This window comes from Rhagoletis zephyria, unplaced genomic scaffold (genome assembly GCF_001687245.7).
Source record: "Rhagoletis zephyria isolate East Lansing unplaced genomic scaffold, Rhagoletis_zephyria_1.1 Rzeph_scaffold_09421, whole genome shotgun sequence".
Lineage (NCBI taxonomy): Eukaryota > Metazoa > Arthropoda > Insecta > Diptera > Tephritidae > Rhagoletis > Rhagoletis zephyria.
In genome coordinates this window covers 9,247-20,487 of record NW_016166499.1, presented here as the reverse complement: position 1 = coordinate 20,487, position 11,241 = coordinate 9,247, and the positions used below count along the sequence as shown (strand labels likewise).

Below are 11,241 nucleotides of genomic sequence, written 5' to 3'. Positions count from 1 at the left end.
TTAACCAAATAATATAAGATACAAAAAAGAAATAAATAAAATGAAGTGAATGTGAATTTATATTCGATAACGTTTTTTTATAATACATAATAATAAATTTGTAGAAAACAAAATAAAGCAAAAAATTAAAAAACTTAGGCAATATAAAAAGTAACAAAAAATAAATATTAGATATCATAAAAAACTAACACAATTAAATTTAGTTCTGAGATATTCAACGATCTTTATGCATGCATATGTACGTATGTATGTGCCATTTCCCGTAAATTTCAATTCGAATTCCCTTAAGCCAAATTCAGGTAAGCAAAACTCCGAAAAAACGGCATATGCTCAAATTTAAATTTTATTTATTTTAGAATATGAAGAGCATATTTGTTTAGAAATATCGATTTATGTCCTTGACTGTATTGCCCGCATGAGTGTGTTGGCATGCATATCTAACTCAGCGCAATTTCATTAGTTTTGTATGTGTATGGTCGACATGTAACTAACCTGACTAATAAATTAGAAATACAATTAAAATATCATAATATTTTACTAAAAATGCTGCCCAGCCATCAAATAATCAAAAAAACTCATTTAAGTATATGACAAGCGAACCTAAGCAACTTGAAAAGTCAAGCTATATACATACATACATACATACACATATTACATAGAAAATACTATACATATATACAAACACCCATGAATACTTGCGAAACGTTTCATTTTATTTATTACATATTTTAGATAATCGAAGTTAAAATCACTCTAAGTTTAAGTACATAATTGAACTCAATCGTAGTATATTTGTTTGTCTACATCTGCATACATACAAATACAAGCAGGAAATAAACCGGTATTCCTTACACGCCTGTGTGAGCTGCTTTTTGAAATGCCCATCTCATTTCCATTCATATTCTTATTTCGTCTATCTTAATGCTTTTTTTGGTCTCGCATCATTTTTTGCTTTAAATAAAGTCCAAAAACCTAATTACCCAAAATCAATTTCCAAGCGCTTATACAGTATATAAATAGATTGTGATGATCGTAAGTTCCAGAACTTTTGTACATTTATCCAGGCATGTTGGACAACTATAGCCGCAGTTCGGTTGGTTTAAGCGGTGGCAATAGTGGCATCTTAAATAACAGTTCGAATGCAATTTGTGATGATTCGTCGGGTAGTGAGGATGCTAGTGAGGGACCACCAACGCATGCCCCAGTGCAATTTATGTTAGGTGGCGCACCCACAACCTCATTGAAGAACGCCAACACGTCTATATCTTCGGCAGCAAGTGTCGCGTCACGTGCTGGTGGTGCCGCTAGCCATTCATCAGCAATGGATGCGACTACGCTTAATCATATTGGAAGTATTGGTAACTCAACGAATGCGCTTGGAACGTCTGTACCGCCGACATCTGTGTCGAATGTCAATACGCCAATTGCAACCCCACCGCCGTTACCACCGCACAATAATATACACAATTCGAGTTACTATTTGAATGATAGGTAAATTTCTTCACGGCATTGGCTTAATTATAAATATTTATAAGACTAACATAAAATAGATCAGTGCTTGAGGCAAATATATGGATCAAGATTTCTACGAAGCCGAAAAGAAATAGAAATTGAACCTTGATTTCATAAGCAAGGGTGTAAGAATTGATAGATTAACGAGAAAAGTAAAAAAAAGCGACTATTTGGCAATGACACCAACGTTTTGAATGGAATAAAAAATGGAACAAAAAAGCCGCATCTGAAACCTTGTGCGCATGAGCACGGGGTTTTTAGATTTTTTAAACTTTATATAGTCCTCCGATTTCATTGCAGTTTTAGACATATTCATACGCTAATAGGTTGCTAATGGTAAAATTATTTTTTTTTTATAATTTTTGTATTGGCTCACGAGTTTAAAATTTTCAAATGCAGTTTTTATGTAGGTATAATGTATATATTTTTTAAAAACTCTGAATGATCGCTATAATTTTTAGAAAAGTTTTTCTTTTTGCTGGGCTGTGATTGAAACAATCAATTTAATTCTTTTTTTGTACTACTAGTAGGAAAAACAGAGTCGAAAATTTGTCAACCGGCGATTTTTGCATGGTGGTCAATTTAATTTAAATACTGTGAAGCTAGTCGAAGGGAAAATAAAACTTCATTTGAGGTTATGAAATGGTTGTCGTCTTGGAACCAAGTGTACTTTCAAACCCGGTGTAATAGTCATTTGAGGGTTTCAGCCACACTATACCCAAACGTGAGTGTGTTTACGTGGTAGTCGAACTCCAAAAGGATTTTGAGCAACCGGAAGTTTAAATTTGAGAAATTAAAAAAAGCCCTCACATAAAGCCTAACCGCCAAAATAAATAAGTAACATATTTGAAAATTTTTAATTTTAATGCAGAAATGCATCTATGTAGATGCTCTAGGAACACTTCTGCGATGGTTGGGCGGTGATATCTATTTGTTGAATTTTTTATAAAATCCCTTAAAATAGTGATTCGTTGAGAACGGTAAAATATGAAAGCAATCAGCACTAAGCTAACTTTCAGACAGTTTTGGCGCTTTCGATTTCGGTTCAGATTTTGTTCTTCATTCCGCTTCTACTGCCTGGATTGCATGGAAAACTCGCAAATCCAAGTTATATACAAAGCGATCTGCTCAGTTTACTGTTTTGAGCAAAATTCAGCTCGTAAAACAATGGCCGTTGACTGGATTAATTAGACTGGTAGAAAGATAGCAAAGGCAGTACAATGGGAGCGGTAGTAAATTCTGCTTTTCAAAATTATTCGGTTGAAAATTCTGGAAAAATGTGAATTATTTCGGGTCAAACTTCTGTATTTCGAAATTCTCTAAAAACCAAATGATGTGGAATTAAAATTCCGGAAAGTAAAATTCTGGATCCAAAACTATTTTGGGACAAACTTCTGTATTTTTTATGTATTCATGTTCTAGAATTTAGCTATCAATTGGGCTGTTCAGGATCTTGTGCATATGCTATTACATTAGCATATTCGTTGATTTGTAAATTTACATCAGTGAAATGCAAACGGTTGCCATGGTAGCAACCAAAAAATTTGCAAATGCAAGCCAAGACTATTTGCACAAGATCCTGAACAGCCATCATATTTCACCAACTTCCAGGTGAGCTGGATACCTGAAACTTCAAACTTAGCTTGTAACCCGATGACAGGGCAGTGGAATGAAATATCCGCTAGGTGGCGCAGGAGGACGTATTTATTATCCGATTTGGTTCACACTTAGAACGCTTGTTTAAAAATACATTTTTACTATTAACTTACTTAATACTGAAATTAAAGCAATTTTATTATGTTCCTAAATAAAATATAAAAAAAAAATATTGGGCAAAAGAAGTTAATATACATACAATTAAATTTTTAGCAATTCTTTTAAGAAAACAAATATGACTTGAGTGTAGTCTTTTTTCATTTTTTCTTCTAAGTTCTCTGTATACCTTTACAGCTTTTATCTTTTGGGATATTTTTTGGCCATTTTGAATTTGTCTCCAAATATATATGTATGTATATATTTTTTCAAACCACAAGGTACAATTTCTTACATATGAATCTTCAAAAGTGTTATTAAAACGATTGCAGTACTCTGAGATTTCATCGAGCCATATTTTTGAACGAGTTTGTACACAAAAATATACATTTGAACTGTTTGGAAAAATCGGAAAACCTATCCATTGGGTTTTCCGATCTTTCCATACAGAATTTTGCAATACAGAATATTAAAATAATAAATAATACAGAATATTGAACCATAATAATTTTGTACCCAACCCCAGTACTACCAATCTAGGAGAAAGGAATTTTAGACTATGCCATTTTTGACATTTCTTTCCCAATATGTAGTTAAAATTATCTCTTGAATTCTTGCCCAAAAAAACGTGTTAACGTCAAACGGTAAAAACATTGTAATGAAGTTAAAGAGGCAACGCTGCACCCACCACAAATTGAACAAGAAGTTCGCCGGCATAAGGGAGGGTTTACAAAGTTCAATGACATTAATAAATACAACTAAAACCTGAAACTTATGGAGTTTTATTTTCTACAAAAAATAATATTGCCTTTTCCTTACACTCTTAAAGGTAAATTTTTTAGAAAAAATGTACCGAGGTGGGAAACATTCTCTTTTGGGTTTGACTACTACTAATAGATATTACCGTTTGGGCATAGTTTGGTATATACTCCTTTTTGATTGGCGTTGTAATCGCCAGTCATTTCTATTTTGAGCAGACTTGACGCCAATCGGAAACACAAAGTGAAACCGTTGACTGTTGTTTTGCTGTCAGGAGGTACTTTCTCGTTCTCCTTTAGACCCAGGTTAGGTTAATTTGGCCGGTGTTGAGCCGCACATAGACCGGCAGCTTTCTGAGTATTGCTAGTTGGAGCTCGTTTTTACGCGTTAAAGTATACATCACAAAGTATGCCTACGCTTTTTGCCAATTTCTGTAGAAATTTCAGCTCTACTTTTGATATGTCCTCTAACTTCTCAAATAGGTAGGCTCTCGAGCATTTTAGTCGCTTTTTGGGCAGCGCAGGACATCGACAGAGAAGATGCTCCAATGTTTCCCAGGTCTCCCGCTCACGACACTTTCTGCACCTGTCCACGTTTGTGATAGCCAGTTTTTGTGCACTCCGCAACTAAAAGTGCGGTTAATTGCTGCCACTGTTTCCGCACATATTTTTTGCAGTTTTTGTGGTTAACTCATTCAATATAGCCCTGGATTGCCTTATCATATCGCACATCTAGATATAAAATCAGCTAACTCAAATTTCAGATCGTGATATTTAACTGCTTGTGGATCGTACAGATTTAACGCAATTAATTAGGGCTGTGCGATTATTCGATTACTCGAGCAAGTTGGTTAATCAATTATTCGGTTAAACAATTACTCGAGTAATCAAGATTTTGATTACTCAAAACGATGATTAATCGAGTTACTTGAAATATGATTACTCAAAAAAAAAATAATTTTGCTCGTTAAAAGAGTTTGCTTTGGAAAATGTTCAATTTCTTTTTTACATTCTGTATATGAAAAAAAATTTTCGTTTTAATTACTGTAAACAGAAACGTTGTTTTCAAAGTATCAAGGAACTTTAACTACTTTATACATATGTAAAGAGTTGAAATGTTGATTACTCATTTTACTCGAAATGTTGATTAATCATAAAGCAAATTACTCAAATATTTTTTCTTTTGGTTAATCAAAAATCTTGATTACTCGAGTAACTGAACTTTTGAGTAATCATAATTTCTAATTAATCGAATAACTGAGTTATTTACTTTATGGTTAATTAAAATGTTGAGTAATCAATTAATCGCACAGCCCTACAATTAATACAAACAAAACAGGTATAACAGTAATTTTTTAGTTAGTGTATATAATCATGAAGAAAAAAATATTTGCATTCATTGGAGGTATGCCTGTTGCCGGACACCTAACAATCTGCACGATTCTGTCCGCGGCCAGCCTGCCAATGGCTTCCCGGCTGCGAAGGATGTTTTTTGGTTGAAATACTACAAGAGTTAACTGCCGTAATTGCCGCCTGACTATCTACGTATAGGTCTAGAGTCTAGACCCATTAGCTTTGTTTTCATATTCAACTTGTTAAAGGCAGAACAAACCACGTGGCTGTTGAGCTCAGGATTTGTACGCTTTTATAAAAGATTTATCAGAGCAATTCAGTTCTGGAGCTCTTATTTATTATCTTTTTAAGATGGTGACGATGCCACAGTCCCTTATCTTGAGAAAATCAAGTTTAAAGTATTGAGACCATGCAAAAAATTTCGATTTTCCTAATTTGATTGCTTTAGAAAAATTTTTGCGTATGTATTTAGTTGCTCTAATATTATTAATTTTTATTTGGCTTTTGAATTTGTATCCATACTCTTGCGTAGAAAAAGTGTATTATGCAATTTGATCCATATTAAATTTTTTTCAACTGATTTATTTTTGATTTTAGGCACTTAATATATTTTTTATGTGTACTTTTATCGCAATTACTCTCGCTCCATTTGTCATATTTATGTATGTATTTATGTGTATGAATTTTAGTCATCATTGCTTTATTATTTAGAAAAAAAAAACTGGACAATTGTCAAGAATGTTTCCAACAAAGTTTTAATCGAAGTTAAAAAAAACTCACTTCTATGCTTGCATTATAATTTCTTCCATAACTTAAATTACTATTAATATGTATGTATTTGTTTCATTATTTCCGCATTCTACCTTACTATTCTACTTATATTATATGTATGTATCTTCGTCTTAGCTTGGCTGGTGGTGATGACAGTCGTTATAGTCCATCTTCATCTGAACGCTCCATACCGGTGCCGCCACGTTTGAAGAAGCACAATTCGTCTAATTTAGTTGTGTCACCAACGCCGACACCAGCAATAACAACAATAATACCATCTTCTGCACCTAATCCACCACCACCGCCGCCACCGCCATTGCCACCACATCTCGCAGTGGTCGGTACTCTGAATCGAGCACCACTTCCTCCACCTCGCAAATCTACTCCGAGGTTTGTTTACTTTATTGACCCATAAGCCATAAACAGAGAGCCGCCATACAATCCCTTTTAAGTGCTTGTGAATTATTGACCTTTCTCGCACCACTTTCAAAGAGATCCAATGTGTGCACAAGAACTTTATTACATATTTACTCTTGCGGTTTGCTTTAGAAATCTAACTAAAAATGTTTTGTGTGCTCTGCTGCTTTGGTCACACAGCAAGCTAACTTACATAAGTCGACTGGCAATGTGCAATGTGCGCCTCTTCCTAAGGATTAAATTAAAAGTGCACTAATCAAAAATTCCGCTTCCATTCTCCTCAATGCTTTCAAAGCGTTCTCAATGTTACAGTTGCTGTTGCTCCCCTACTCCTGCTTTGCGCAATGTACATACTATAAAACAAAAAAAAACAAAAAAAATAACCTCAAATCTAAATACTCACTCTTTCTTTTTAACCAAAATTCTTTTCTGATTTTACAATTTCAGAATGCAAAAAACAAAATCTTCTACATGAACTTCGGTGTTCTTGTAGTTCGAATTCTTCACAGAAAAAATTAGATCGAAGATATTAATTTATGTCCTCAATTCCATTATCAAAATGTTAATAACAATTTTGTAAATTGTATCTATGCTATGAATAATGTAAACAATCTAAAATTTATGTTTCTTCGTGCATACATACATACATACATTCATATACAATCATATTGCAAGACATACACACATGTAAACATAAATCGGCTTTTTTCGACATGCATACATCTGTAATTTAAGAATAGGAATTTAAAAATGGAAAAATTAGTAAATAAATCGTTTATCAGCATCCAAAGCTTGGGTTGGCCAAAATGTAGAAAATGTTAATTGTGGAAAAACCGCAGTTTTTAACTAAGAAATAGAGAATATATTTTTATAGATAGTTTAATAAGTTCATGAGAAATGCATAGCTGGATAAAGCAAATACAGCACATACATACACATAATTTATTATGAGATATTTTATGAATTTTTTTATAAATAAAAAAAAAGACAGACATTTTTGCCGCTATTAAGAGTTACCGAAAAAATCAGGTCAAAACAACAGAAAATTTGCCCTGATATATGTCTATAAAAAAGGAGAATACCTAGTTTATAAGCATGAAATACGCTATAGAGCAAAAATGAATAGTTAATTGTACTTGATGTACTCTTCAAGTCTATAAGCATAGCAGTAATGGGGCAAATCCAAAAGGAGGTAAACAGTTTTTCTTTATTTGCCGCTCGATTCCCTACAAAATAGTGTATTTCATATAAGAAGAAATAGCAGGATAGCGTTTTAAATAAAATATTGTGGATTTATGTGGCGCTGGTTAGGTTAAGTGCCAAAATTGTATTAAAAAAATTAAACTTTAAATAAACAAAAGAAAATTAGCTAAAACTAGTCGAAATGTCACTTGACTTAATCAGCTGGTCACCAGGGTATGTGCGTGACAAATTACTTTACTTTTGGTATTTTTATAAATTAACGCACATATGATAGTGTAAGGAAGTTTCATATAATTTTTGGCATATAATTTTTTTTTTTAATAAATGCATAATATTAAATATTATTAAATATTATTTGTAGTTTTCCTATTGAACTTTCTCTTTGCCAACCCAAGCCCAAGTAGTCGACAACTTTTGCTATTTAGATCGTAATATATTAAAAATTATAAAAACGTATAGCTTTTAGTTGTGTTCATCAAACCGACTGTTTCGAAATCAAAACGCTATCAATATTAACGCATCCATTACTCTAATCAAAAATACGCTACTTACAAATATCCATTTGTAGGCGAGGTGGCAGGCAAAATATATGTATGTTTTTTTTGTATTGTGTGTCTATGCCATTGCGTGTCACTAAACAACCAACTAACCAACCAACTCACTCACTGTCCACACACTCAAACATTTGGCCATCAAAAAAAAATTCATCCGATTTGTATTTCTCCTTCTCCCACATCACAGCCAACTTTTGCGATCCCAAAGCACGGACCTGGTACCAATGGAAATCTACACGTACCTTAACAGACAACAGCAACAACTTAGCGCGAAATCTAGCAACAACGGCGGCAGCAACAACGGTCTATCCATCACCGGACAGCATCTCGTCGGCGGCGGCGGAAGTGGAATTGGCGGAACCAACAAGAAGATGGTCAAACAGCACAGCACGGCTAGCCAACAGTCCACATCATCTACATCATCGTCCGTCCATTCAACCCCATCCGCACCAGCGGCTCTCGGCGCAGACGGGCATAGTGGCAACAGCGTCGGTGTTGTCGGCGGCAGCAGCGGCAAAGGGCAATCTCCCGGACGTTGGTCATCACATGAGCGCTTCTTACCAATCCATCAACAGCACCAGCAGCAACACGAACATCAACAGCTTATATGGCAGCCACTGCAGTCTGTGCAGCAACAACAGCAACTCCAGCACAACCAGTCAATCAATCATGGACAACAACAACAGCAACAGTCCGCGCAGCAACAGCAGCATCATCAGCATGCAAGAGATGCGGAGTCGTTCATGCAGCCCCAGCACGGTGCAACTACTGGAAAACCACCAGCAATTGGCACAATATCCTCGCAATACCAACAACAGCTGCCAGGCGCGCTTAGCTTGCAATCGCTGTTGGGGCAGACACAGCAGCATGGGAATGCCACCGCCACCGCCACCAACGCCGCCACCACCACATCTACGGCAACTATTGCGTCGACACACAGTGATACCCAAATGGAGGACCAGCTGTTGCTCAACGCCGACAGCGCAAGTCTCGATGGAGGCGGCACAATCAAAAAGCGAAAGCGCCGATTGCGCTTCCCCTTCGGTGGCGGGCATCGTAAGACCGCCAGCAATGCAAGCGCCAGTAGCGGCAATGCCAGCGCCACTTCCAACAAACATACATAGCTCTCATAGCGTTGGCTGTTTGACAACGTCCTCCAACGATTCAGGAGTAGGAGATGCGCAAGAAACGATGAGATTGAGTCGACGACAACAAAGCAACGATGACGACAATATACACGCTAATGTGGACAATGATGATAAGCATAAAAATGATAACAAGACGAATTGCTGCAAATACGACAGCGCAGATGCAGAATCGGTTGAATCAGAGGCCCAAGCATACTCATTGGTTACTTTGAATTTTGTCAAACGCGCCGCAAATGCTGCTACGACTGCGCGCCTATTGAACGAGCATGACAATAATTTTAGTGATTCACAACGCGACTTAAGGAGCACTTCGACGACAAGTGACTCCATTACGATGGCCACCTAATGAGGTGGTCTACGAAATAATATGTAGTTTTTTATATGCCTACTTCAGTCTTCCATTTGAAATAGACCAACGACGAAGCGAAGAATGTGCGTGCGAATAGTTAATTTAGTAAAATATTCATAAACGTAAAGAATCAAGTGCGATCATTTCATGCATTCAGATCTCCGCAGGCATGGGCCTTCTTTACCCCAGAACCACGCTCCAATGCTACATATGTCATATCAATATCATACTTCCTCGCATTGCAATTTGCAAGAGCTCCCCATTCACTGTGAGCAAAATAATTATGCGAAGGCGCTTGTGCAAACAGGTATGTGCAAATAGTAACAATTATTTGTTAGAAAATTATCGAACAAAAATTATTAGGCTTTCACACATTTTCGGCCTCGTTCTTAAAGAATTTTATAGGTTAAAAAAAATTTGGAAGTTTTAACACTCCAACTTTCCTTGCATAATTTTTTGAGGGCTGGGAGTTCTATGCGGATATTTCAATATTCGAATATCTGATTAAAAAATTCGAATATCTGAATAGGGAAGCTAACGGAAATTAACCGGATATTCGAATTTTATTCGCATACATACATGAATATCTGAATACAGGAATAGTCCCAGTCCTATTCTAAATAGTGGCCAACATAATTTTCTACATTAACTGTGAAATTAACCCAGAAAAAAAATATAAAAATAATTCATAGTTAGTTAAGAAAAATTTGAGTTTTAAAAGTCTTTCGATCAAAAAATAATCCAGGGTTAGGTTGAGTGCTGAAACCCAATGCACATCTGTGCACATTTGAAAGAACAACAATAACTTAAGTCGAGTTCGGCTATAAAGCGCTAAAACATTGATTTCTTTTCGAACATATACATATGTAGCTTCTGATTTTTATAAAATAAAAATCTAAAATCACTTAAGTGGTTTTTTCTTACCTCTGAGAACGTAGCTCAGTAAAGCGAGTGCTCTCATCAGCGTTCGCCAAGCGTCACTAGCAAATATGTATGTAAATCTACGTTTTTACGAATTAACCCTTGTTTGTGCAAGCAAGGTATATAATACAATTAGTTTATTAGTGAACGTAGCAATTTTTGATAGCTGTGGTTTACACGTCCGATTGTTCGACTTTTTAAGTATTTTTAAATTTAATGTTTAATCCGCAAAGGGCTAATTGAGGTTTACCCTAAAGATTTGCGCAAATAGATTTAAACTGAAACTGCTGCATACATGACACATCACTTTATTATGTACTGGGCATTAAATTGAATGATATTAAATGTAAACTTATTAATTCGTATCGAAGCAAATATGTACTCATATGTAAATCGTTCCATAAGTGCCTCAGAGGAAAGATGATATTACGTACATATGTATGTATGTATATCGTTACATACATACATACATACAGTGACTCAAACAAGTGGCCACGTTTTGA

General features: G+C 35.4%; 1 protein-coding gene across 1 annotated transcript; it reads left to right on the top strand.

Moving 5' to 3' along the window:
• Positions 1–1,043: 1,043 nt before the first annotated feature.
• LOC108375779 (myb-like protein Q) lies at positions 1,044–9,540 on the top strand (the record flags this gene model as incomplete). Its single annotated transcript, XM_017631930.1, has 3 exons — positions 1,044–1,491; positions 6,282–6,536; positions 8,508–9,540. Coding segments are annotated over 3 exons (1,640 nt in total), but the record flags the coding sequence as incomplete, so codon positions are not given.
• Between the last annotated feature and the right edge of the window lie 1,701 nt (positions 9,541–11,241).